Here is a 27,839-nt window from a genome sequence, read left to right as displayed (position 1 = left end):
CTGGTTTCCCAGATGTCTTAGCAGGGAGCTGGATTGTAGGCAGAGCAGCCAGGACTTGAACCAGCACTCAGATACGAGATGCTAATGTCACAAGTGGTGGCTTAACCTCCTGTACCACAACTCCAGCCCCTTTAACATCTTTAAGCTGCTAAAACAAACAACTAACCCTAACAAAGCAGAATTCTGTATCAAGTAAAAAATATTTAGGTATTCATTTTCTAGGGGTTCTGCAACAAATTGCCACACACTTTGTTGCTTAAAACAACAGAAATTGGGAGGTGCTGGGAGGGTTATTTCCTTCTGCAGGCTCTGAGGGAGAATCTTTGCCATGCCTGTGTCCTAACGTCTCATGAGTATCTTTAATCCTTTGCATTTCTTGGCTTGTAGCTGCATTACCTTAATCTCTGCTTCTGTCTTTACTGTTCACATGCCTTCCTGTTTGGATCTGTGTAGTCTCTTTTTCTGTCTCTTGTTAGCATATTGGTCATTGGATTTTGGACTACCCTAAATCCAGAATGATCTCATCTTAACATCCTCAACATAGTCACATTATTCATTTTATTTGAAAGTCAGTTACACACACACACAAAGAGAGAGAGAGAGCGAGAGCAAGCATGAGAGAGCGAGCACTTTCCCAGGCTCCTTAGCAGGGAGCTGGATTGGGAAGTGGAGCAACTGGGACTTGAATTGCTCCCATATGGGATGCCACTGCTGCAGGCAGAAGTTTAACTGGCTGTGCCACAGTGTCAACCCCCAAGATTAGCATTTTAATCAACAGACTGAATTAAACAGATTGCCTTCCCCAGTCTCTTGAAACCCAGAAAAGAGTAAAAGGCTGAGTAAGAGAGAATTCTTTCTCTGTGCGTCTGATTATTTTTGAGCTGGGATGTTGGTCCTTCCTTCAGACTCAAACTGCATATGAGTAAATCTCTTTATTTCTCTAGCTCTGTCTGTCTGTGACTGTCTCTCCTGTTAATTGTCTCTTGGGAGAACCGGATTAATACATCCACATTCACGGGTACCAGGAATTAGGACTTGAAATTATGTTTTTGAGACCACCATTCAACCCTCTTCAATCATATTAAAATAACTGCAAAGAAAAATATTTTATGATAAAGGATAATAAAGAGCATTTCTTGGCTGACACTGCGGCTCACTAGGCTAATCCTCCGCCTGTGGTGTTGGCACCCTGGGTTCTAGTTCCAGTCGGGGTGCCGGTTCTGTCCTGGTTGCTCCTCTTCCAGGCCAGCTCTCTGCTGTGGCCTGGGAGTGCAGTGGAGGATGGCTCAAGTGCTTGGGCCCTGCACCCCATGGGAGACCAGGAGGAAGCACCTGGCTCCTAGATTGGTGGGCCCTAGCAGCCATTTGAGGGGTGAACCAACAGAAAAGGAAGACCTTTCTCTGTGTCTGCCTCTCTCTCTCTCACTGTCTAACTCTGCCTGTGAAAAAAAAAAAAGGCATTTCTTGCCAGCCAGTTTGTTTACAATAAATGCTTAAGAAATTCTTAAGGCTGCAAAGAAGTGATTTTTTCATTGATTATTATATGATTGAAGAGGGTTGAATGGTGGTCTCAAAAACATATGTTCAAGTCCTAACTTCTGGTACCCATGAATGTGGATGTATTATATATATATTATATATATATATATATATATATATATATATATTAGAAAAGAGGGGCTGACGCCATGGTTTACTGAGTAAAGCCACTCCCTGGGGCACAAACATCCCATATGGGTGCCAGTTCCTGTCCTGACTGATCCACTTCTGATCTAGCTCCCTGCTAATGCTCCTGGGAAAGCAAAAGACGATGACCCAAGTGCTTGGGCCCTGCATCCATGTGGAAAACCCAGAAGAGGCTCCTGACTCCTGGCTTCAGCCTGGTCCAACTCCAGTCGTTGCAGCCATTTGGGGAGTGAACCAGCAGATGGAAGATCTCTCTCTGTCTCTGCCTCTCTCCTCCTCTCTCTGTAACTCTGCCTTTCAAACAAATAAGTAAATCTTTTTTGTGTTTTTTTTTTTTTTTTTTTTGACAGGTAGAGTGGATAGTGAGAGAGAGAGAGAGAGACAGAAAGGTCTTCCTTTGCTGTTGGTTCACCCTCCAATGGCCACTGTGGCCGGCGCACTGCGCTGATCCAAAGCCAGGAGCCAGGTGCTTCTCCTGGTCTCCCATGGGGTGCAGGGCCCAAGGACCTGGGCCATCCTCCACTGCACTCCCTGGCCATAGCAGAGAGCTGGCCTGGAAGAGGGGCAACTGGGACAGAATCCGGCGCCCCGACCAGGACTAGAACCCGGTGTGCTGGCGCCGCAGGTGGAGGATTAACCTATTGAGCTGTGGCACCGGCAGTAAACCTTAAAACAAAACCAAAAACAGGGTATGTGGGGTAGTCATTATGGGGCAGAGGGTTAAGCTGTTGCTTGGGATGCTTGCACCACATTATCGGAGAACCTGATTAGAGTCCAAGCTACTCTTGCATCTTTTTTTTTTTTTTTTTGACAGGCAGAGTGGACAGTGAGAGAGAGAGAGAGAGAGAAAGGTCTTCCTTTGCCGCTGGTTCACCCTCCAATGGCCGCCGCTGCAGCCGGCGCACCGCGCTGATCCTGGCAGGAGCCAGGAGCCAGGTGCTTTTCCTGGTCTCCCATGGGGTGCAGGGCCCAAGCACCTGGGCCATCCTCCACTGCACTCCCTGGCCATAGCAGAGAGCTGGCCTGGAAGAGGGGCAACCGGGACAGAATCCGGCGCCCCAACCGGGACTAGAACCCGGTGTGCCGGCGCCGCAAGGTGGAGGATTAGCCTATTGAGCCACGGCGCCGGCTCTACTCTTGCATCTTATCCAGCTTCCTGCTAATGCACCTGGGAGGCAGCAGGTGATGGCACAAGTACTTGGGTTCCTGCCACCCACTTTGGGAGACCTGGATGGAGTTCCTGGTTCCTGGCTTCAGCCTGGCCTTTCCCTGTCTGTTGCAGACATTTGATGAATGAAGCAGCTAATGGAAAATAGCTCTCTCTCTCTCTCTCTCTCTCTCTCTCTCTAACGCCTTCTTTCTCTGTCACTCTGCTTTTCAACTAAATAATTCTTTTTTTAAAGAGCAGTCAGAGATCATAAAACGATCCACATATGTGATCTAGCAGTTTGAATCATGGTAACAAGGTGACTCAATGGGGATAGAGAATCTTAAACAAGATGTTCTTTTTTTGATTTAAGATTTAGTTAAAATGCAGAATGACAGAGCCAGCACTATTGCACAGCGGGTTAAGCCACTTCCTGTAGTGCCAGCATCCATATGGGTATTGGTTCCAGTCCCTGCTGCTTCATTTTTGATGCAGCTCCCTGCTGATGACCTGGGAGAGGCTGTGAAAGATGGCCTAAGTGTTTGGGTCCCTGCACCCATGTGGCAGACACAGGCTTTGGCCTGGCCCAGCTCCAGCTATTGTAGCCATTTGGGGAGTGAACCAGCAGATAGAAGATCTGTTTCTCTCTTTCCTTGGCTCTCTGTAAGTCTGCCTTTGAAATAAATAAACTCTTTTAAAAAAGAAAGAAGGAAATAAATAAAGGCAGAATAACAGAGAGAGAGGGAGAGACAGAGAAACATCTGTCCTCTGGTTCACTCCCCCACTGGCCACAATCACCAGGTCTGGGCTAGGCCAGAGCCAGGAGGTTTTTCTGGATCTCCCACATGGGTGCAGTGATGCAAGTTTTTGGGCCATGCTCCCCTGCTTTCCCAGGCACATTAGAAGTCAGCTGGATTGGAAGTAAAGCAACTGGTACTCAAACCTGCGCCCATCTGGGATACTGGCTTTACACGATGCGGTTTAACCCGCTGCACCATGATGCTGGCCCTGTACATGCTGGTCTTTATGGAAATAAATGAATGATGCTTGCCTCACTATATGCATGTTATGTATGCAAAAGACAACCCAGTTAGAAACAATTGGAGGCTAGCGCTGAAGCTCACTAGGCTAATCCTCTGCCTGCGGTGCCGGCACCCCAGGTTCTAGTCCCGGTTGGGGCACCGGTTCTCCTAGTCCCGGTTGTTCCTCTTCCAGTCCAGCTCTCTGCAGTGGCCCAGGAAGGCAGTGGAGGATGGCCCAAGTGCTTGGGCCCTGCACCTGCGTGGGAGACCAGTAGGAAGCACCTGGCTCCTGGCTTCAGATCAGCACAGCATGCTGGCTGTAGTGGCCATTTGGGGGGTGAACCAACAGAAGGAAGACCTTTCTCTCTCTCTCTCTCTCTCTCTCTCTCACTGTCTAACTCTACCTGTCAAAAAAAAAAAAAAAACAATTGGACAAAAATTTGAATGAACATTTCACAATAGAAGATATGCGAATGGCAATTAAACCACATGGAAAGATGTTCAGTATCATTAGTCATCAGGGAAATGCAAATTAAAACCACAGTGAGACACAGTGTATACCCATTAAAGTGGCTAAAATGAAAGAGTTCATCAGTGTTGTTGATGTGCTGCACTGGAATTCTTATTCACTGCTGGTAGGAATATAAGATGCTAGAACCACTTTTGATGAGTGTTTGGGACAGTTTCTTTAAAAGTTGTATAACTGAGCCATCCAGTCTTAGATATGTACAGAAGTGAAATGTGTCCACCTAAAGACATTCAGGTGTTTATAGCCCTTTGTTCATAATAGTACGTAACTGGAACAACCCAAATGCCCATCAATAGGTGAATGAATGAACAAACCCTTATGTATTAATAAAATAGACTGTTATTGTACAATAAAAAGGCTGCTGATGCACACATGAATGAATTACAGAATTATGCTGAACAAAGGCTCCAGCATGAAATAGTCAATACTGTATGACATTTTAAAAGTACTGATTTATGGTGACTAGAATCCGATCTGTGGTTGTCTTCAGCCAGAGGTGAATGGAAAGGTGGGTTTCCAGGGACAGTCGGGAGTTCTTGGAGGTGATGAAGTTGTTTGTCTTGATTGTGATTATTGTTTCATGCATGTGTTTTCAGAGCTCAAATGAATTAATTATTTCGCAGAGTTAATTAGCAATACGGTTTATTGATAATAGCTTTAGCAGAGAAGCAGCAAAGTGTACGTGATTCCCTGAGGTTCTCATTATTCCCCGAGCTATGCTTACTATAGCTGGACTACCGCAGCCGTCCCACAACAGGGCTACATTTGACATTCTCTGTCCTTGTGCTGTTGCTCAGAGGCCAGGAAGAGGGAGTTAACGAACACTGAAGTGACCATCCAACTGCAGGGGCTGCTCTGTCGCCTTAGAAAGAGTTTTGTTTGAAAAAGGAAGCCTCGGGGTGGGTGTTGTGGCATAGCAGGCTGCTCCACATCTGATCCAGCTCCCTGCTAATGGCCTTGGAAAAGCAGTGGAGGATGGCTCAAGTGCTTGGGCCCCCTGCCACCCACGTGAGAGACCTAGAGGAAATTCCTGGCTCCTGGCTTCAGCCTGGCTCATATCTGGCCATTGTGGCCATCTGGGGAGGGAACCAGCAGGTGGAAGAACTCTCTCCCTCTCTCTCTGTAACTCTTCCTTTCGAATAAACAAATAAATCTTAGCAAATAAAAAGGAAGCCTCTTGAGTCCGGCACTGTGGCTGGTAAGTTAAGCCTCCCCCTTCGGCACCAGCATCCCATAGAAGTGCCAGTTGCTGTCCTGGATGATCCTCTTTGAATCTAGCTCCCTGCTAATAACCTGGGAAAGCAGTGGAAGTGTTTGGGCCCTTGTACCCATGTGGGAGACCCTGAAGAAGCTCCTGGCTCCTGGCTCTGGATAGGCCCAACCCCAGCCATCGCGGCAGAGTGAACCAGCAAATGAAAGACCTCTCTCTCTCCCTCTCCCTCCCTCTATCTGTAACTCTTCCTGTCAAATAAATAAATAACTCTTAAAATAACTCTTAAAAAGAAACCTCTGGAGCTTAGCTGTTGGTGTCAGCCTGTTCTTGTGTTGAGCAAGTTTTTTTTTTTTTTAATAGTTTATTTGTATATTCAAAAAGAGTGACAGAGACAGGAAGGAGAGGAGACAGATCTTCCACTCATGATTGACTCCTCAAATGGCCACAGGAGTCAGTAGGAAACTGGATCAGAAGCAGAGCAGCCAGGACCTCACAGTAGCACTCTGACAGCAGCAGTTTAACCTGCACCACAACGCCAGGCCCTGTAGAACTAGTTACTTAGTTGTCTACTTATACACTACTAAAAGCTTAATGAGGCGAGAGGGGAGCCTTTGTTTTCAAGTTGGAAGAACTAAATACTGCTAAAAGTGTGGGCTAAATGGATGACTGAAGGAAATAGGAAGGTTGGTTGAAAGTACCTAAGCAGAGTTTGACTACCAGATCTCCTCCTCCCATGTGGCAGGAGTTTAGAGGTTTATTTTTTGTGCCATTGAAGACGAGGTAGGCTTATCCTCTGAAAACTGAGGAGATTAAGTGCAACTAATGCAAGTGTTCATTGTGAAAATCTAAATACTGATTCAAGAGATCCTCTCTACTCCTATCCTGTCCATTTTGCTCATGCACATATGAGTACAGGAACAATTCACTGGCATTCCCCCTACAGGGAAGCTGACCAGAGTAAGATGCAAAAAGTACTCACATCTGTAATGGCCCAGCTGACTCACCCTGCCGAAGCTCACTGGTCAACAGGCTTCATTCTTGCACACAGAACTTCCAGTCAGAACCTTTAATCTGAGAAGGTAGCTAAGAAACAGAAAAATGCAACTTGGAACAACCCAATAATGTAGGGAACAGAAGAAAACCAAAGGAACTAATTCATGACCGCAGAAAGATGAGAACATATTTTAATCATTAAACCAGAACATAGGACTATAACAAAGAATCTTGAGGGAATAAAAATGTTTAGAAATTAAAGATGTGATTAAAATAAAAAATTTATCAGAGGGTTGGAATATGGTCAAGAAAACATTTCAGAAAGTAGAACAAAGAGATTTAAAATACGACAGAGAAAGCACTAGAAGGGGCAGGCATTCGGCCTCACAGTTAAGATGCCTGTGTATCGTATTGGAGCACCTGTGTTGCATACCTGACTCTGACTCCTGACTCCAGTGTCCTGCTTTTAATGCATGCCCTAGGAGGCAGCGGAGATGGCTCAAGGAATTGGCTGCCATTCACATGGGAGACCTAGACAGATGGCCCAGCTCCCAGCTTCTGCCTCTGGCCTTTCAGGCTATTTAGGGAATGAGCCAGTGAATGGTAGACATCTCTCTCACTCGCTTGCTCTTTGCTCCCTTCCCCCCATCTCTTTCCCTCTTCCTTTCAAATAAATAAATAAACTTTATTAAAATAACATTTGGGGCCAGCGCTGGGGCGTAGCAGGTAAAGCTGCCACCTGAAGTGCTGGCATCCCATATGGTCACCGATTCTAGTCCCAGCTGCTCCACTTCCGATCCAGCTCTCTGCTGTGGCCTGGGAAAGCAGTAGAAGATGGCCCAAGTGCTTGGGCCCCTGCACCTGTGTGGGAGACCTGGAAGAAGCTCCTGGTTCCTGGCTTCGGATCGGTGCAGCTCCAGCCATTGCAGCCAACTGGGGAGTGAACCAGCAGATGGAAGACCTCTCTTTCTCTCTCTGCCTCTCCTTCTCTCTCTGTAAATCTGACTTTCAAATAAAATACATAAATCTTTTTAAAAATAGCATTCATATTTTTGGTGTATTCTCCACCGTTTTAGAAAACTCAGCAGTTTTTCATTTTGCCCTCAGATTCCCCAATCACAGGTCCTTAATTTTACTTTTCATATTCTGGTATGTTTCTTTGTGTAGTTTGTGTAGAAAAGCTGGTTAAGTGATAAGGGCTGAATCACTGCATACCTCTAGGAATGTCCTTGCCTTCGTAAGTAAGCAATAATTTACTAGGGCATAAAATCCTTGGGACATTGTATTTAGGTAGTTCAAGCTAACCATTGTAATGAACAGATCTAAAATTACAGATCAAACAAGATAGCAATTTAGCTTTCTGTAGTAGGGCAGTTTGTTCTACAGCAGTGATCAGTGGATTATCCAGGCCTCATGGATAATTTAGTTCCACAGACGTCCAGGCTGGTGCAGTTTTCCTCAGTTGTCACATGATTTGGCTACTACCTCTGGGTCCAGGACACTTTTTTACTTCCATGCTCTTCTCCTTTGAAATGTCTAATCGGGCACTTTTACAGTTTTTAAATTGGAAATTGTTTTTGTCTTATTTGTTCATTTCCTATCAATAGTATTGCTATCTGCCCCTTTGTTTCAAATCTTTTTCACCAGTTTTGATATTTGCCTTTATACCTCTTTCATATTTTGGTACTTTTATGGGTTATTTTAAGCTACTTTTCCTTCCTTTTATTAATTTAGACTATATTCCAGTGTATAGATTAATTTCTCCTCTTATGTTGGCTTCTTTTAAGATTTTTTTTTTTTTTGAGAGGCAGAGTTACAGAGAGAGAGATGGAGAGATAGACAAAGAGTTTTTCCATCTGCTTGTTCACTCCCCCAAATGACCATAACGGCCAGGTCTGGGCCAGGCTGAAACCAGGATCCTGGAACTCCATCTGGGTCTCCCACATGGGTGACCCGGGCCCAGGCACCTGTGCCTAGGCAAATTAGCAGGGAGCTAGATTGGAAGTGGAACAGCTGGGACTCAGAGCAGCGCTCACATGGGATACTGACATCACAGATGTCCCAGACAGCCACTTAACCTGCTGTGCCACACTGCAGCCCCCTCTTGGGTTGATTCCACAACCGTTGCATCTATCCACCTTTATAATAACATGCAGCTTTTCATTTGCATCCTTTGCCTATTCTCATTAGTTCTCTCCAGTAGCTGAAAGACCTCTGCACTATCACAAGAAGTGTATAGGAGATATTGCTGCAGAGGCTCGAGGAAATAGAGGAGGAATTGGCTGAGATGGCTTTGCCTAGGTACTTACCTTGAGTTGACGTAGAGTTGCTCAGAGTGCCTCTCCTGTATTTGGTGTGGACTAGAGCTGTGGTGTAACAAAGAGCCCCAGAAAAGTAGCTGGAGTCATTGTGGAATAGATGACCAGCTGGCATATCATCAGTGATGGATATATATTACTTCTTGCAGAAAACACTTTTGGCTTATTTGTTGAAGATTTTGGAATTAGCTCCAAAGTCAGTTTGGTTAACTAGAAGATGTAAAATAAATGACTTATTTGCTTACCATTGTTTTTAAAGGGAGAAATTCAGGAAATATGTTTGTTGAGAAGTTAAAGGAAGATAGCATTCCTGCTCCTCGCTCTGCTGGCAATATCAAAATCAACTTTACCCCTCGAGTATTCCCAACTGCTCTCCGTGAATCACAAGTAGCAGAAGAGGAGGAGGTAGATATACTTGCTTTGGTTAAAATAGCAACAAATGAAAATTACTTTATTTGTATTTTATCTGTTGAATCTAGCGCTGGTTCTGAATTTCTTAAGTATTTGTTACTTTAAAGATAACGTCATGAATGTATTTTAGTATTTCCTAAAAAGAAAATATATTTCGCAGATTTTTTTTTACTCTGTAATACTGATGAGAGCATATTGATTTAATAAACAGTATTGCTGAGGCCGCTGCTCTGGCACAGCAGGTTATAGCCACAAGCTGCACTGGCAGCATCCCATATGGGCACTGATTTGAGTCCTGGCTGCTCTGCTTCTGATCTACTCCTTGAAAATGCACCTGGAAAAGCAGTGGAGGATGTCTCAAGTGCTTGGGCCCCTGCACCCATGTGGGAGACCCAGATGAAGCTCCCGGCTCCTGGCTTCTGACTTTGGCCCAACCTGGTTGTTGTGGCCATTTGGGGAGTGATCCAGCAGGTGGAAGATCTCTCTCTGTGTCTCTCCCCAACTCTGCCTTTCAAATAAATAGATACATCTTAATATATATATATATATATATATATATATATATATATATATAGCACTGTTGCTTATTCCAAGGGGTAAATTATTATATTCGTTACTAATTTGATAAAATACATTATTTTTAATAGTAAAATTAGAGGTTTTGAAGTAGTACATATTTTGGAAAGAAGAGAGATTTAGAAATTGCTGTTAACATTATTATTAACAGTAACAGCTATTTCTAATGTGATATTTTGAAATTAAAATTTTTTAAAGTTTTTTTTTTAATTTATTTGAAAGGCAGAGTTACACACAGAGAGAGAAGAGACAGTCAGAAAGAGATCTTCCATCCACTGGTTCACTCCCGAAATGGCTGCTACCACCCAGGCTGGGCTAGGCGGAAGCCAGGAGCCAGGAGCTTCTTCCCAGTCTCCCCCATGGTTCAGGGTCCCACATACTTGGGCCATCTTTCTCTGCTTTACCAGGCACATCAGCAGGGAGCTGGGTCAGAAGTGGAGCAGCTGGGACTCAAACCAGCACCCGTAATGGATGCAGGAGTTGCAGATGACAGCTTTACCTGCTACGCCACAATGCCGGCCCCAAACATCTTTTGTTCATTTATAAATATGTCTTCAATAACAAAACAAACAACCCAGTTAAGAGTTGAGCCAAGGACTTCAACAGACATTTTTCAAAAGAGGAAATCCAAATGGCCAACAGACACATGAAAAAATGTTCAGGATCACTAGCAGTCAGGGAAATGCAAATCAAAACCACAATGAGATTTCACCTCACCGGAGTTAGAATGGCTCACATACAGAAATCAGCTAACAACAGATGCTGGCGAGGATGTGGGGAAAAAGGGACACTAACCCACTGTTGGTGGGAATGTAAACTGGTAAAACCACTATGGAAGATAGTATGGAGATACCTCAAAAATCTGAATAGAGACCTACCATATGACCGGGCCATTCTACTCCTGGGAATTTACCCAAGGGCAATGAACTCAGTAAACAAAAGAGTTGTCTGGGCCGGAGCTGCAGCTTACTAGGCTAATCCTCCGCCTTGCAGTGCCGGCACACCGGGTTCTAGTCCCGGTCGGGGCACTGGATTCTGTCCCGGTTGCCCCTCTTCCAGGCCAGCTCTCTGCTGTGGCCAGGGAGTGCAGTGGAGGATGGCTCTGCACCCCATGGGAGACCAGGAGAAGTACCTGGCTCCTGCCATTGGATCAGCGCAGCGCGCCGGCTGCGGCAGCCATTCGAGGGTGAACCAACGGCAAAAAGGAAGACCTTTCTCTCTGTCTCTCTCTCTCACTGTCCACTCTGCCTGTCAAAAAAAAAAAAAAAAAAAAAAAAAAAAACAGAAGAGGTATCTGTGTCTCCATGTTTATTGCAGCTCACTTCACAAAAGCTAAGACATGGAATCAACCTAAATGTCCATCAACTGAAGACTGGATAAAGAAATTATGGGATATGTACACTATGGAATACTACACAATAGTAGAAAAAAATGAAATCCGGTCATTTGCAACAAAATGGAGGAATCTGGAAAACTTCATACTGAGTGAAATAAGCCAGTCCCAAAGGGACAAATACCATATGCTCTCCCTGATCTCTGAGAATTAATAGTGCTCCTAAAACGAAAGCTATAAAAGTAAAATTGACACTTTTAGAAACAATGATTTGAATAGCCCTCATCCTGACTGCCCAGGGACAGATTTTTTATTTTTTTATTTCCTTTTTTTTTTTTTTTTTTGCTTTCTTTCCTTTTCTTCATACTATATGTTGAACTCTTAACATAACATAGAGTTAATCATATGCATTTAAAGTCAATTGAAAATAGATTCAAGTAAAAAATAAGAGGGGAAATAAGGGGGGGGTAGTCTATAACTGTAAATCTGTATAGTTCTGCATACAGTCCTACGGACTTACTTTTAAGGGTGCAGCTTAAAAACTTGTCATGGGACTCTAATCCCGTTCAAATTGGTGGTAAAAATGCCATCTTAATTGTTAAAGTGATCATATTAAAGTCAACATATAGATAAGATTAAGTGTAAAAGAGATCATATATTGTAATCCATAAGTCGTACTTTGGAAATTTATATTCATTAAATAGAAGTTAAAAAAAAAAAAGAGATCATATAAATAACATCAAAGTGCCTAGTAATAATAATAGACAATTAAACAGGAGGGAATGTCCAATATGGGAATTAGTCCAAACAGCAGACTCCTAGATTGACAGTCACTGTAAATAACACTATAATAAACATTCTGACCTCAGAATCAACCCTTAAGGCTTCCTGGTCTGGCTGAAAGGCCTGTGAGAGCATTTCAGACATGGAAAGCCAAGACTTGGTAGCAAAAAGTATCCTACACGGAGGATCTCTGTGAGACCCCAGAAGAAAGAAGGGGCCATCAAAGAAGGACGTACTTTTCTCTGAATGGAGAGAACTTCCACTTTGTTTATGGCTGTGTCCAAATACTGATGGAATCTGTGGTCACAAAAGGCTTCCATAGCCTTGGCAGCTCATGAAAAGACCCTCAGGTGATCACTGACGTCATAAATAAGAGTGTCAGTTGTTAAATCAACAACTTGAATCACTGTGCACTTGCTCCCCTTGTAGGACCTCTGTCCTTGATGTCTTGTACTATGGGAATTAACGGTAAAACTAGTCTTCAAACAGTAATTTATACTTTTTGTGTCTGTGTGGGTGCAAACTGTTGAAATTTTTACTCAGTATAGAGTTGATCTTCTGTATATAAAGATAATTAAAAGTGAATCTTAATGAAGAATGGGATGGGAGAGGGGATGGTTTGGGGGTGGAAGGGCGGGTATTGAGGGGAAGAACCACTATAATCCAGAAGTTGTACTTATGAAATTTGTATTTACTAAATAAAAGCTTCCCATAAAAAAAAAAAAAAAAAGGTCGGGAGCGGTCTGAGTAGAGCGGATTGTGATAAAGGGGTGAGCCTGGCTCCTCTCCTCCCTGGCTGCTTGTCTTGCCTCGTGATCTCTCTCTGTCTCAGGTGGGACGGGAGGGACACTTACACCATGTGATGCCCCTGCTGTGTTACGAGGTAGCCAGAGTGCCCTCCCAGTCTTGGGACTGTAGGCTGAAAACCTCCTTCCCTGTGAAGTGCCTGCCTCAGATATTTTGTTATAGTGACACAAGGTGGACTGAAGCTGTCCACTCTTCTTTCAGTGGCTGCACAAGCAGGCCGAGGCACGAAGAGCAATGAATGCGGATATTCCTGAGTTTTCTGATTTGAAAGAAGAGGAAAAGAATCCAGAGTGGTTGAAGGATAAAGGAAAGTGAGTTGTTGGAATTCTGGTCATGAAATTTGTCATGTGTATACACATCAGTACTTACCACACTCTCTGGATACTTTGACAGATGTGTGCATTGTTGTTAGAGTGAGAGAATACAAAGCAAATTAGGTTGGCAGGGCCTTCATAGTAAAAATTTCAGATAATATAACAAGGCCAGTTACTGTTTTTATGTGCTTTTCTCTTTAAATATCATAAAGTAAAAATATATCGTTTGGGATGCTGATTAAAGTGACTTTTATATTTAATATATGCCCTTCCTTATATCTCCATTTAAAAATAGGATTTTTCTTAAAAAAAAAAAAGGACCAACTTTTTTGGTTATTCATATCCATTTTTTAAAAAGTATTGTATTATCTATAAATGATCATTTTATATCCAAGCAGTCATTCTATTATTTATATAAGACCTTGTATGTGATTTTATGGTACCTTCTGAGTGAAGATTTGAGTTAATATTTTGAGACACCTGTGGGTATTATTTATTGAACAAACTTCTTGTAAGATTTATTTATTTGAAAAGCAAAGTTACAGAGAGACAGAGAGAGAGACAGAGAGACAGAGGTCTTCCATCTGCTGGTTCACTCTCCCCAAATGGCTGCAATGGCCAGAGCTAGGCTAATTTGAAGCCAGGAGCCAGGAGCTTCTTCCTGGTATTCCTACGTGGGTGCAGAGGCCCAAGGACTTGGGCCATCTTCCACTGCTTTCCCAGGCCATAGCAGAGAGCTGGAGCAGAAATGGAGCAGCCGGGACTTGAACCTGCACCCGAATGGGATGCCAGCACTGCAAGCGACGGCTTTGCCCAGTGCGCCACAGTGCTGGCCCCTCTGTTCTTTCTTGGTCTTTTCTACTGTCTGTTACACCTCCAGGAATCGGTGTGTGGAACTGGCCGCTCTGCTAAAGGGCGGAACCCTGGGGCTGACAGATTGCATCTTCTTGCTCCCAAAAATAGAAGCAGGTATGATCTTTCTTCCTGTTTCTCTCCGTCCTTCCTCTGCATTTATTCAGCCATTAAGTAGACATCTAATGATTGCTAGACATTTGCCATACTATCAGATGGTCACTGAACTACAGAAATCAGGAGGGAGACATACACAAGTGCTTATGACACTGTATGGAAAATGCAGGAACTTAGATAAGAACAAGGCAGCAGGAGAGTACAGAACAGGGATTCCCTAACCCTAAGCAGGGGAAAGGTGGCTCAGGAAACGCTTTCTAAAGAAAGTAACAGTGACACATGAAATTTTTATATCTTAAATAAAATTAGAGAGAGACAGAGAACCGGAAGGATTGTACACACACACACACACACACACACACACAAGAAAGAGTAGCACTTGAACTCCCTTTAATGATAAGGAATGGTGTCAGGAGGAGTAGAAAGAAAGGTATGCCTTTCAGGCAGAGGTAAGAGAGCAAAAGCCCAGAAACAGTTTGTAACATGGCGTAGGCCAGGAACTATAGATTAATTATTCTGTGTTAAAACATAAACTTTGATCCTAGGAAAATAGGCAGGAACTTCTTGTACTTAGTTAAGATTCTTGGATTTTATCCTATAAGGCAGGAAAAGAAATTTGTTTCAGAAATCCTGGCAAAGGTTTTTTTTTTTTTAATTTTATTTATTTTTTATTTATTTATTTATTTTTTTGACAGGCAGAGTGGACAGTGAGAGAGACAGAGAGAAAGGTCTTCCTTTGCCGTTGGTTCACCCTCCAATGGCCGCTGCGCGCTGATCCGATGGCAGGAGCCAGGAGCCAGGTGCTTTTCCTGGTATCCCATGGGGTGCAGGGCCCAAGCACCTGGGCCATCCTCCACTGCACTCCCTGGCCACAGCAGAGAGCTGGCCTGGAAGAGGGGCAACCGGGACAGAATCCGGCGCCCCAACCGGGACTAGAACCCGGTGTGCCGGCGCTGCTAGGCGGAGGATTAGCCTAGTGAGCCGCGGCGCCGGCCCTGGCAAAGGTTTTGAACAATGACATTGTCATAGAGAAGTGGAAGTTTTGATAAATAATTCGGAGGTAGAACAAGCAGAATTTCTTGGTTGATTGTTGGGGGTGAGAGGAGTTTTTGTGGGTGACTTCTAGGTTTCTATGTTAATGATTGGTGTGTGAGGCCACCCGCTGAATTAGAGAATACTTGAAGAGGGGCTAGTTAGGAGGGAAATGCAAATAAGTTTGGTTTGGAATATATTGAGTTTTCACTGTCTCTTTAAGAATTCCATCTGGGTGATAGAATGCAGCAAGTTTGAAACTCAGACAAGAGGCCCCCACTGTAGATATATTGGGGGGGGGGTATCAGCATTTTTTGTAGTAGTTTAACTTATAAGAGTAAGTATTTAAAAAAGGATCTCTAGAAGCCAATGTGTGGTATAATGGGTTAAACCACCACTTTCCATATTGGCATCTCATATGGGTGTCAGTTCAAGTTTGGGTTGCTCCACTCTGATCCAACTCCCTGCAAATGCACCTGGAAACCAGTGGAAGATGGCCCAAGTACTTGGACCCCTGCACTCATGTGGAAGACCTGGATGAAGCTCCTGGCTCCTGGCTTCAGCCTGGCCTAGCCCCAACTGTTGCAAGCATCTGGGGAGTGAACCAGCAGATGGAAGATCTCTATCCACCTCTCTCTCTTCTTTCTCTGTAACTCTGCCTTTCAAGTAAATGAATAAATCTTTTTTTAAAAAAATAGAATGAGTTTGAATAGATTTGGAGACAGTAAAGAGGTAATCAGAAATATCTCCAAAAAGAGTGGAGAGAAGTGGGTCAAGGCCAAGGGAATGAATTGTCTTGATTTTGTTTTTGTTTTTTTCTCTCTTTTAAAAAGTTTGATTAGCCTTCCACCTGGCAATATCCTAGACATGAGGGAGGGGAGAGGGAACAGCAGGCCCACATGCAAATTTATAAAAATCCCAGCGTGAGCAGAGTCTGGACTCTCAGTTCTTTCCTGAGATACCCTCCTGGTTTGTGAGGTGTACTTTCTTTATTAAACTTGGCTAGCATGCTTAGTGCAGAAAGAGGGAGGGAGAGCGAGCGAGCGAAAGAAAAACTTTAATTAAGGGGTGGAAGGGGTAGGCATTGAAGTGGAGCCAGGTAAGCCATGCCTATCATTCTGCCTTTCAAATAAGTAAGTAGATAAATGAATCTTTAAAACAAAACAAAACAAAGCAAAAAAGTGGGGCTGGCGCAGTGACTCAGTGGGTTAAAGCCCCAGCCTGCAGTGCCAGCATCCCATATGGGCACCAGTTGAGATCTGGCTGCTCCTCTTCTGAACCAGCTCTCTGCTATGGCCCGGGAGGGCAGTGGAAGATGGCCCAAGTCCTTGGGCCCCTGTACCTGCGTGGGAGACCTGGAAGAAGCTCCTGGCTCCTGGCTTTGGATCAACTCAGCTCTGGCTGTTGCAGTTATTTGGAGAGTGAACCAGCGGAATGGAAGACTTCTCTCTGGCTCTACCTCTCTCTGTAACTCTTTCAAATAAATGAAATAATTTTTTAAATATTTTATTTATTTATTTGACAGGTAGAGTTATAGACAGTGAAAGAGAGAGACAGAGAGAAAGGTTTTCCTTCCGTTGGTTCACCCCCAAATGGCTGCTACCAGGAGCCAGGTGCTTCCTCCTGGTCTCCCATATGGGTTCAGGGACCCAAGCACTTGGGCCATCTTCCACTGCCCTCCCAGCAGAGAGCTGGACTGGAAGAGGAATAACCGGGACTAGAACCCGGGTGCCGGTGCTGCAGGCAGAGGATTAGCCAAGTGAGCCGCAGTGCCGGGCCCTCATGTTGATCTTTTTGATGCTTCTTGTTAACTACCTGTTAGCATTTTATCGCAGTACAGCACACACTTCTTGTCAAATTGAACTCCTTCCCAGTGCTTGGGTTTTGAGCCATTCCCTGGCAAGAATTGTGAAGGATTAGTCTAGCATGGTTTCATGGGTGCTGCCAGAAGACAGGAGAAACATGGGTCAGAGACACACGGCTTTATTATTCATGACACAGTGAGAAGCTTGAGCATGGTGATGGTTCTCTTTGGCCCACAGGTCCCGCGGAGCCGGAGGTAGGCCCAGGTGGATGCTGTGCGTGCATTGTTTTTGTTGTAGCTCAGGAAACCCAAAGTTAACATAATTTTTTATAAGAAGAATGCAAATAAGTCTGCTAACTTTAGCCCTATAAGGATGTACTATCTTAGTTATAGTTAACAGCAAATGGATTTTCCCTTTACCCCACAGGAGATACTATTTCTGTCTTCCAAATCCATATGCTACATAAATGTCTTTGAAAGATAGCCTGGGGCCCACGTTTTGGCACAGTGAGCTAAGTTGCTGCCTGCAATGCCAGCATCACATATCAGAGGGCTGGTTTACGTCCCGGCTGCTTTGCTTCTGATCCAGTTCAAAAATTATTTTTGTGTGTAACCAGAAGAGATTAGCATCTCTGCTTTTCAAATAAATAAATAAATCTTTTTAAAAAAAAATGACACACGCACGACTGTGTAGATACCTAGAAAGGGTTTATTATGAGAGATTGACTCACAATTACAGAAGTTAAGTCCTATGAACTGCCCTCTGCAAATACAGTAGACTAAGTGAGAGAGAGGTGAGTGAGCATCATCCACTCTGTTTGGGGTCATAGAAAATGAAAATGTGGAAGAAGAACGAAGGTACTCCTCTTTTTTTTTTTTTTAAGATTTATTTTATTTATTTGCAAGGCAGAGTTACAGAGAGGTAGAGACAGAGAGAGAAGTCTTCCGTCTGCTGGTTCATTTCTCAAATGGCCACAATGACTGGGGCTGGGCCAGACTGAAGACAGGAAACTAGGAGCTTCCTCCAGGTCTCCCATGTCAGTGCAGGGGCCCAAGCACTTGGACCATCCTCTGCTGCTTTCCCAGGTGCATTAGTGGAGAGCTGGATCAGAAGTGGAGCAGCCAGGACTCTAACTGGTATGCATATGGGATGCCAACGATGCAGGCATTAACCCACTGCACCACAGCACCAGCCCCCTAAATTCATTTTTAGTGAGGACATTTGCCTCCTGCCCTTGGAATCGGCTCCTGTGCTTCTCACACTTTCAGACTTGGGACTTAGACCATTGGCTCTCCTAGTTCTTCGGCCTCTGGGCTTGCACTGGAGCTACACTGTGCTCATCTTAGAGGACCGCATATACAATTGTTGACCAAATCATTGCGCAGCACAAGACTGTGTGCGTCTTGTTGGTTCTTTTTCTCTGGAGAACTTTGGCAAGTTCCATACCCATTATGGCCGAACTTGCTATGTTACTTGGTATGCGCTGTGCTTTTCCTCCTTATGTTCTGCATACTGAATTATACTTGTTGCTGTGCCTCCATGAAGGCACGTGATACTGGCTCTACATGCAAATGAGTTTATGGGCTCAGGTAACCAAAAGTCAAAGGTATTTTGCATTCCAGCAGTTTAACTGCATCATGAAGGACTCGGTTTCTTTCCGCCCTTTTATTCCTTTCACACTCCCATGTCATCTGTAGCCTAGCTCCTCTCCTGGTGTTGAGCATGATCAGCTACAATGTGGGCTGTATGGTTTCTTCATGCATATCCAGCCAGGGGAGAAGTTTTCTCAGCTTGAAACCCAAGTTAGAAGCCTTGTGCTGGATAGACCCAGGTCAGCCCACAAGCCCACTGTAGAAAGGAGGGGGGAAGTGCGCCTGCTCAGACTTCTGCTTGCTGTTGCTGGTGTGCATGTAGATGCTGGTGTGTGTGACGGAGATGGGACTGGGCCACCAGCAGTGGTAGTGGTACAGGGAGTGCCAGAGGAGGAAAGGAGGAAAGGTGCTCCCTCTGCCAAGTGTGGCTAGGCATGACTTCTGTGCTTCTGCTTCAGTGTTTATCGTTTTCCTTTTCTGTTTTTGTCTCATTAGCAAATTGTTTGCAACAGAAAACTATCTGGCAGCTATTAATGCATACAACTTAGCCATCCGACTAAATAATAAGATCCCACTGTTGTATTTGAATCGAGCTGCTTGCCACCTAAAACTCAAAAATTTACACAAGGCGATTGAAGATTCTTCTAAGGTATGCCTATCTGTTTATACAGGGTGCTTTAAAATTGTTATCCTCTTATTTCCTGGTTCAGAGGATTATCTTTTATTCTGTTTAAATAATTGAGATACAAAGATTTTAAGAAATTTGTGTTGCCTATTCTGTCTCTTACAGTTTTTTTCAATGGACAAGGAACTGGTATTTTTGAGACTTCAAGTTAGATAGGAAACTACCATCAACTGTTATTATATTGTCTTGACATAGCAGTTGAGGTTCACAAGAAAATGCATCAAGTGTTGTCAGCTGGACTTGCTGTTTTTATTATTAAAGTTTTGCAGACTTACTACAAGATAGAAGGAAAAACACTGGGTATTCCGTGGTTGTCTCTACCCACTTGCATAGTAAAGGATAGCTCCTTACTCATTTTTCCATTTTCAGGGTCTTTTAGTATATTTTATTTGCCATTAGTAATACTTCATGTGAATGCGTTAAACTTCTGCAGCTTTTCCTTTTTGTTCTTTCATTGTAACTTACTTTATAAGAATATCACGCACAAAATCTCTTATATGACTCCTTGAAATTAAGGATATTGAGGAAACAACCAGGTCCTCGTAATTGGACTTCATAATACTTTTTTTTTTTTTTTTTTTTTTTTTTTTACAGGCAGAGTGGACAGTGAGAGAGAGAGACAGAGAGAAAGGTCTTCCTTTGCCGTTGGTTCACCCTCCAATGGCTGCCGCAGCCGGCGCACCACGCTGATCCGATGGCAGGAGCCAGGTGTTTCTCCTGGTCTCCCATGGGGTGCAGGGCCCAAGGACCTGGGCCATCCTCCACTGCACTCACTCCCTGGCCATGGCAGAGAGCTGGCCTGGAAGAGGGGCAACTGGGACAGAATCCGGCGCCCCGACCGGGACTAGAACCCAGTGTGCCAGCGCCGCTAGGTGGAGGATTAGCCTATTGAGCTGCAGCGCCGGCCCATAATACTTTTTTGATCCAGTTTTCCTTTGAGTAGTATAATTTTGTGCACAAATATTTACTGAATGAATGAACTGAACCACCCAGTTAGAATCAAAAGACCACAAATGCTACTTAATCATTTTTGCTAATAACATAAAGCTGTAGAAATTTCAGATGTGGAGCTGAGTCATAAACTTTGATGGGGTGTGAATCCTATTTAGGAACAATGAGCAAGTCCTCAACTTGTTTTATATATATATATTTAAATTAAATTAAATTAAATTAAAGTCATGTCTTTCCCTGTTAATTATATATACCCTTTGTAAGGCACTGGAATTATTGACACCACCTGTAACTGACAATGCAAATGCAAGAATGAAGGCACATGTACGACGTGGAACAGCATTCTGCCAACTAGAATTATATGTAGAAGGTAAGAAATTGATAGAAATACTTCAAGTTCAAAGTTACACCTTAAAAAAAGACATTGGGATTATTTAGGATCATGACTATTTAGGAGTCTCATATTTTTAGGATTAAATTTGTTCCTTGCAATATATTTGATAAAATAAATGATTTTGAAATTGCATCTTTTAAAATCCACTCTAGAAAGGAGTTGAAGCAAGATGTGAAAAACAGGGTTAGTTCTAGGAAAATGCTGTGTTATCAGACAACTTTTCTACAGAAAGATGTATGATAAAGGGTATAAACTATTCCCTTGAGACAGTAATGAAAATTTTTAAATGAGCTGCTTTTGTCATAATATCATACACACACAAAAACACATGCATGAGCTCTGAAACAACTGATCTATCACAATCATGGACATTGCTTTATTTATAATAATGTACTGAGGTCTGTACTTCAGCCCTGTGTGTTTAGAAGTCACGCCATTTCTTCTATCTTAATGTTTTCATTTTGAATATATTTTTGAACTATTTTTAGTTACTCATATTGCCGCAAAAGCAAAATTCTTTAATATATCTCTAATGTTTCTCTTTTTATACCTTCCTGCCCAGATGTCCCTTTAGTTTTCCTTTATTCAAGTCCCAAAGGCCTCCTCTGGATGATGCCTTGCCAAGAAATGGGCTCTAACTTATAAAGGTTATTTTTTTCTGATTTTATTTTTAAATTTTATTTCACTATTTTTTTGACCAAGCATCTAAATTAGGTTTTTATGTCTTATACTTTTTTTTATAATGTCTTTATCCAAATCATGGGATAAAAATGGCCAAGAAGTTGTGAAGATGGGACCCAATTAATGTTAGGAGGATTGGGGCCAGTGCTGTGGTGTAGCAGGTAAACCTGCCAACGGCAGTGCCGGCATCTCATATGAGCGCCATTTTGAGTCCCAGCCGCTCCATTTCCCTGGTTCAGCTCTCTGCTGTGGCCTGGGAAAGCAGTAGAGGATGGCCCAAGTCTTCGGGCCCGGGGAAAGCAGTAGAGGGTAGCCCAAGTCTTCGGGCCCCTGCACCTATGTGGGAGACCCAGAAGAAGCTGCTGGCTTTGGATCGATGCAGCTCCAGCCATTTCGGCCAGTTGGAGAGTGAACCAGTGGATGGAGGACCTCTCTTTCTCTCTGCCTCTCCTCTCTCTGTTTAGCTCTGACTTTTAAATAAGTAAATAGTGGGTCTTTAAAAAAATGTTAGGAGGATTGAGAGTTCTACTTGGTCTTGGAGAGACCCCCAGCTAGACTTAGTCCAGGTTTTTGTCTCTTTGTATTTAAGAATATAACCAGATGACATAGATATAGAGGTGAGACTAAAGTAGAATTTATTGAAAGGTAAAGGGCTATTATACTTTCAAGACATGAGTGTGGCCAATGTCATGAGGGAGAATTGTCCCCACCTAGAGTGAGATTAGCTTTTTATAAGATAATTAAGGGAGAAAAAAATAAAAATAAAAGCTTCTACAAGAAAAAAAACTTCTACAAGAAAAAAAATATATATATAAGATAAGGGTTTGGGCTGCAGTGCAGATGGTGATCTCCCAGAGGTGTCATGGTGTCTGGTGGTTGATGTTGGTGAGGCGTGGCTGCATGATGAGAAGTGGGTGTGCTGAGGTCTTCCTCCATGGTGGATCAGCATGGAAAGTAATGGGATTAGGACAATGCACATGGCTTGGGTGCTGGCAGTCCTTAGCTCCTTGTTCCTCACTGACTCTGTCTGTGTAACCCACATCAATGATACAAATGAAATATTGTAAAACATCCATTGGAAATTATAACATGAGGCTTTTTTGAGTTACAAGGACCTGTCTTTTAAAGGTTTACTTATTTATTTGAAAGAGTTAAGCAGAGAGAGAAAGGTCTTCTATCTGCTGGTTCACTTTCCCAACTGGCCGCAATGGCCGGAGCTGTGCCAATCTGGAGCCAGGAGCCAGGCGCTTCTTCTGGGTCTCCCACACGGGTACAGGGACCCTAGGACTTGGGCCATCTTCAACTGCTTTCCCAGGATAAAGCACAGAGCTGAATCAGAAGTGGAGCAGCTGGGTCTGAAACCGGCGCCCATATGGGATGCCAGCAGTGCAGACGGTGGGTTTACCTGTTATGCCACAGCGCCGGCCCCAAGGACCTCTCTTTAAAAAAAAAAAAAAAAAAAAAAAAAAAAAAGATTTTTTTATTTGAAAAACAGAGCAGTAGATAGGAGGAGAGAGAGAGAGAAAGAGTGAGAGAGAGAGAGTTTTCTACCCACTGGCTCACTCTCAAAATGATCAGAACAGCCAAATCTGGTCCAGGCCAAAGCTAGGAGGCTTAAGTCCATTCACGTCTCCTTTGTGGGTGGCAACAGCCCACTGGAAAATTTCTGCGGTCTCATGGAGAAACTACCAGGGCCGGCACTGTGACTTAGTCTGAGCCTTTGCCTGTAGTGCTGGCATCCCATATAGGTGCCAGTTTATGTCCTGGCTGCTCCACTTTCATCCAGCTCTCTGCTTATGGCCTGGAAAGGTAGTGGAAGATGGCCAAGTGCTTGGGCCCCTGCACCTATATGAGAGACCAGGAGGAAGTGCCTGGTTCCTAGCTTTGGATTAGCCCAGCTCCTTTTGGCTGTTGGGGTTATTTGGGGAGTGAACCAGCAGATAAAAGACCTTTCTCTCTGTCTCTTCCTCTCTCTGTAACTTTGCATCTCAAATAAATAAATAAAATATATTAAAAAAAAAAAAAGAAACTACCATCTGATTTAAAACCTGGTGCCATATTCTTAATAGTTATTTTTAAAAAATATTTTTAAATATATTGGCTTGATAAGAGAAGTACTTATAAAGTACTTATTTTATCAATCATCATTGCTATGTGTATACAGGCCTACAGGATTATGAAGCTGCACTTAAGATTGATCCATCCAACAAAATTGTACAACACGATGCTGAGAAGATTCGGAATGTAATTCAAGGAACAGAACTAAAATCTTAATGACCACTCGATACAGCTAGGTATTGCTTTAAATTTTTCAAAACTAGTTAGAGACATTAGGGACCTCTGGGTGTCTTCTAGCCAATTGTACAGAATCACTTCTCTGTTAAATACTTTAGGTCTGTAAAGGGCAAGTATTATAAATCTATAGAAGACAAAATGTTTGATTTAAGTCATAGCTGGATGGGTAAATCAAAATAAGAATTCTCTTTTTATTCTTCTTCAAATTAATACATAATGTAATTATGCATTTTTTTTTGTTACTTAACTTTTGCCCTTGTAACAGAATACCTGTTGGGCTGGTTGCCAGGACACTTATTGATTTTTTGTTAATTAGGTAGAATTTTAAAATAAAAGATTATGCTTATAGATTATTTTTATTTATGTTAAATATGCTAATTAATTCTTTGAATGGCTTACTTTGGTGTATTAAAAGTTGATAGGTTTTCAGTCAGTTTCTAAATGCATAGAACCTTTATTTTTCCATTACTACTTCTCTACTGCCTGCTACTTGAGGTTAAACCAGTTAAGCCTAGTAAAATAACTATTTAGAAAACCTTATCGTCATCTTCCATTATGGATTGTTCTATTGAGCTAAACAAAAGAAGGTGGTTATGTAGATTTAGAAGGACAGAAGAGAGCAGAAACAAAGAACAAAGTATGAACTGGTTGTTGAGAAGTCACTTTCCTTTGTAAGGTGAAGACAGAACAACAGAAAAACAACTGAATAGTTTACATCAGGTTGCTTTTTCTTGTAAGGATTAAAAACCGAGGGAACTTCCTCATCATGCTCATTGAAACTGACCTGTTTGGGGAATTTGGTTATCTATTCCCTCCTGATTTCTTTGGAAGTGCAGGTAAACAGTTTAGCTTGAACTCCATTTGGGTGGAGTCTAGTGCAGAATAGACTAAAACAGTACAATTTATTTAATACCACGTTCCCCCAAACATGGATCATTTTAGTAACACAGTCTGATCAAGATAAGTGTTCTAGTGAGTTTTTTTTTTTTAACTTATTTTACAGGTCAAGTTATATAGTTATAGTGAGAGAAACGTCTTCCTTCCGTTGGTTCACTCCCCAAATGGCCGCCACCCTAAGCCAAGAGCCAGGTGCTTCCTCATGGTCTCCCATGTGGGTGCAGGGCCCAAGCACTTGGGCCATCCTCCACTGCCTTCTCAGGCCACAGCAGAGAGCTGGACTGGAAGAGGAGCAACCTGGAGTAGAACCCAGCGCCCACATGGGGTGCCAGCACCACAGGCAGAGGATTAACCTAGTGAGCCACTGTGTCGTCGGCCCCTAGTGAGTTTGTTTTCTAGTCCCTTCAAGTAGACCCAGGTGGGAGGGAGGAGCTAGGGGAAGCAGCAAAGGGTGAGCTGTTAACTGGAATATCCTGGCACTGGTTGGATTGTTTGTGTTGTATCATTGTTATTGTGCAAGCTTTAAACACAACACACAACGCTACAGCTTCCCTTTTGCATGTACTTATCACTTTTCAGATTAAATTGAGCTGGGATGAGGATTTTACAGTATTGATCATCATATGCTATCATTTGAGTAGATCTTAAAATAGCCATATTCTCTTTTTTATTTCATGGACAATATTTGGATTTTGTTGTTGGGCCTAAAATGAAATTTGTTCCCACAGTTATGCAGGCCAGATGACAGAATTCAAAGTATTGGTACGGTCATGTTCCCTCTGAAGGGTGTGGAGAAGAATCTTCCCTTCCTCTTCCAGCTATTGGTAGCTCCAGGCTTGATTCTGGCAGCAGTGACTCTAGTCTCTCCTTCCATCTTCACATGACCTTCTGTTTGTTACTGTATGTCCCTCTGAAGTAGGCAGGCATACAGGTTAAAATTGATCAGATTTGTGAACTGGAAGACCACGCCCTGTGTGACCTCATGCTCCTACCTGATGCCTTTGCCATGCCCCGTGTGGCCTCATTCCCCTACCTGGCCATACCGGGGTGCCCACCAGCCAATCAGGTTAATTAACCACTCCCCTTTGGAGTGGGTTAAAAGCCTAGGGCACAGTGTGCCCGGGCCTGCTCTTCTTCCCTGGCCTCTCGCCAGGACAGGGCTTGCTGTAGCCCTGCCCCTCCAGGGTGCATGGCCTTTGGGTCATGTGCTCTAGGCTTCCTGGCCTAGATGCTCATCCACATGGCTGGTTCCTGGTGCTCTGTATGAACCCCCATTCACCTCTCTCCCCTAAATAAGCTCTCACTCTCTTATGCACCTTACTTATTTAAATAAAAGCTTAATACGTACCATGCTACCTCGTTTATCTGTGCCGTTATTTAGAATTCTTCTCTAAACATTAGGCAAGAACCCTCTTGTGCTTATTAAAATCGGGGATTTAGTAATAAGCCCGTGGTGAAATCGTAAGGCACCCCAAATTCCGGTAACACATGTGGCACCCCGGATAGCATTTCTATGGAACTTTAAGGGGCCACATTTCAGGGTAAACTTTAGGGGGTCTTTTCCGATTTCACCTCCCCAGCTCTTGTAATTCATTAGATTCCTTTTATTTTTTTTATTTTTTTTTTGACAGGCAGAGTTAGACAGTGAGAGAGAGACAGAAAGGTCTTCCTTTTTCCTTTGGTTCACCCACCAAATGGCTGCTACGGCCGGCGTACTGCAGCCAGCGCACTGCACCTGTACAGCAACTTATAATTTTGTTTATTCTTTTTTACTTGATAGGCAGACACAGAGACAGAGTACTTCCATCTGCTGGTTTGTTGAGTCCGAATTTCCCAATCAATGCACAGTCGAGGATGCAAAAGCAGAGAGGTTTATTTGTTACCAGCCATTTAGCCGTGCTCAGGCAAAAGGCCCTCTCGTTTGCATAAGAGAGGTTTTTATAGTCTCACACTTAGAAGGGTGCAGGTCATCCCCTAAGTAGGTTACTTTCTTATTCTCTATATGGCAAGGTATTGGGACCTAACATGTTCATTGGTTCATTTAAACATAAAGAATATATACATTATGTGGTGGGAGGGCCATACAACGGAGATGGCACGGGGAGGAACTGGCTGGAAGCATCGGGCCATAAATTCCAGGGGAGCTGGTGGGGGCCAGAAGGTGGTCAATTCCAGGGGAACTTACTTTCTTTGTTCTCAAGGACCTGGCTTGCCTCCTTGCTGGTCCAGGATGAGGCCTATCATGGCCCTACAGCAGGCAAGCAAGCAAGCCAGAGTACAGGAGCAAAACCGGCATTTTCTCCAACTCCTACAGGTTCACTCCCCAAATGCCCTCAACAGTTAGGCCAGGCTGAAATCAGAGGAGACCAGACTCAATATTGGTCTCTCACATGGGTGACAGGAACCCAAGGACTTGAGCTGTCCCAGGGTACACATTTGCAGACAGCTTGGAACAGAAGAGGAGGTAGGAGTCTATCCAGATACTATGATATGGAATGTTGGGGTCCCAGGCAGTGTCAACCTTTGAGCCAAAGCTTGCCCCATAGTAACTTAAAAAAATTATTTATTTAATTTGAAAGAGTAAAGCAGAAAGAGGAAGAGAGAGAGAAAGGTAACTTTAATCAACTGGTTCATTCCCCTGATGGCCACAACACCCAGGGCTGGGCCAGTCCTAAGCCAAGAGCCAAGGAGCTGTGTCTGGGTCTCCTTTGTGGGTGGCAGGGGTCCAAATGTTAGGTAGGAAGTCAGAAATGAGCTTATGTGTGTGACAAAGGCCTAAGGAGTTGACATCTAGGTCCAGCATCCGTATCTCAAAGTCATCCTGATAACCTTCCAGGTACAACCCAGTATCTGCACTTCAAATGCCCTGCCCCTTCTACCCGATAACCATCCTTCCTCTAAGGCTCCTCTAAGGCGGGGCAAAGCCAGCCAGGCTTCCCCTTGTCTGATAATTGGGGGAGAAAAATCTCAGAAAGGAATTTTTCGTATTTACATCCAAAAAGTCCTTTGTTCCAGGAGAAGAAGCTGAAGGCTAGACCAATCCCCTTAAACCCCCCCACCCCACCCCCACCCCCGCCTCAACTAGACTTCCTGCTTAGCCTTCTGCCTCTCAGCTGAGCCACCCGCCTGGCCTCCCCAGGTGTATTCTCTCCACTCAACCCTGTAACCTCGCTCTCCTCCAGTCTGACCTGTCTCTCAGGTCCTGTCTGGAGGGGTGCCCATCCGTTCTTACAGATGTCCCTACCTAAAAAACCTTGCTATTTTGCTTTCCACTCCTCTCCGTCTCACGCCTGAATTCTTTCTTGGGTGAAGACAAGAACCCTTGCTTTCTTTAGTAACACAAATACTTGAGCCTTCTTCCATTGTTTTTCCAGGCCATTAGCAGGGAGCTGGACCAGAAGTAAAA

General features: G+C 43.6%; 1 protein-coding gene across 3 annotated transcripts in view; it reads left to right on the top strand.

Annotated features, from left to right (window-relative positions):
* DNAAF4 (dynein axonemal assembly factor 4) overlaps positions 1 to 27,005 on the top strand; it is a 63,375-nt gene extending 36,370 nt beyond the window's left edge. Inside the window, exons 5-10 of one of the 3 annotated variants that reach the window (XM_070054226.1) lie at positions 9,168 to 9,313; positions 13,020 to 13,129; positions 19,026 to 19,179; positions 20,431 to 20,536; positions 23,406 to 23,535; positions 24,540 to 27,005. In XM_070054226.1, coding sequence (XP_069910327.1) covers positions 9,168 to 9,313; positions 13,020 to 13,129; positions 19,026 to 19,179; positions 20,431 to 20,536; positions 23,406 to 23,515 — 626 coding nt within the window. In that variant the 3' untranslated portion in view covers positions 23,516 to 23,535; positions 24,540 to 27,005. Of the gene's footprint in view, positions 1 to 9,167; positions 9,314 to 13,019; positions 13,130 to 19,025; positions 19,180 to 20,430; positions 20,537 to 23,405; positions 23,885 to 24,539 lie in introns of those variants that run through there. The other 2 variants (XM_002717733.5, XM_002717734.5) reach the window with 2 other exon arrangements.
* Positions 27,006 to 27,839: the final 834 nt, after the last annotated feature.

This window comes from Oryctolagus cuniculus, chromosome 12 (assembly GCF_964237555.1).
Source record: "Oryctolagus cuniculus chromosome 12, mOryCun1.1, whole genome shotgun sequence".
Lineage (NCBI taxonomy): Eukaryota > Metazoa > Chordata > Mammalia > Lagomorpha > Leporidae > Oryctolagus > Oryctolagus cuniculus.
The sequence above is the reverse complement of the archived record's forward strand: the minus strand, read 5'-3'. Positions and strand labels throughout refer to the sequence as shown.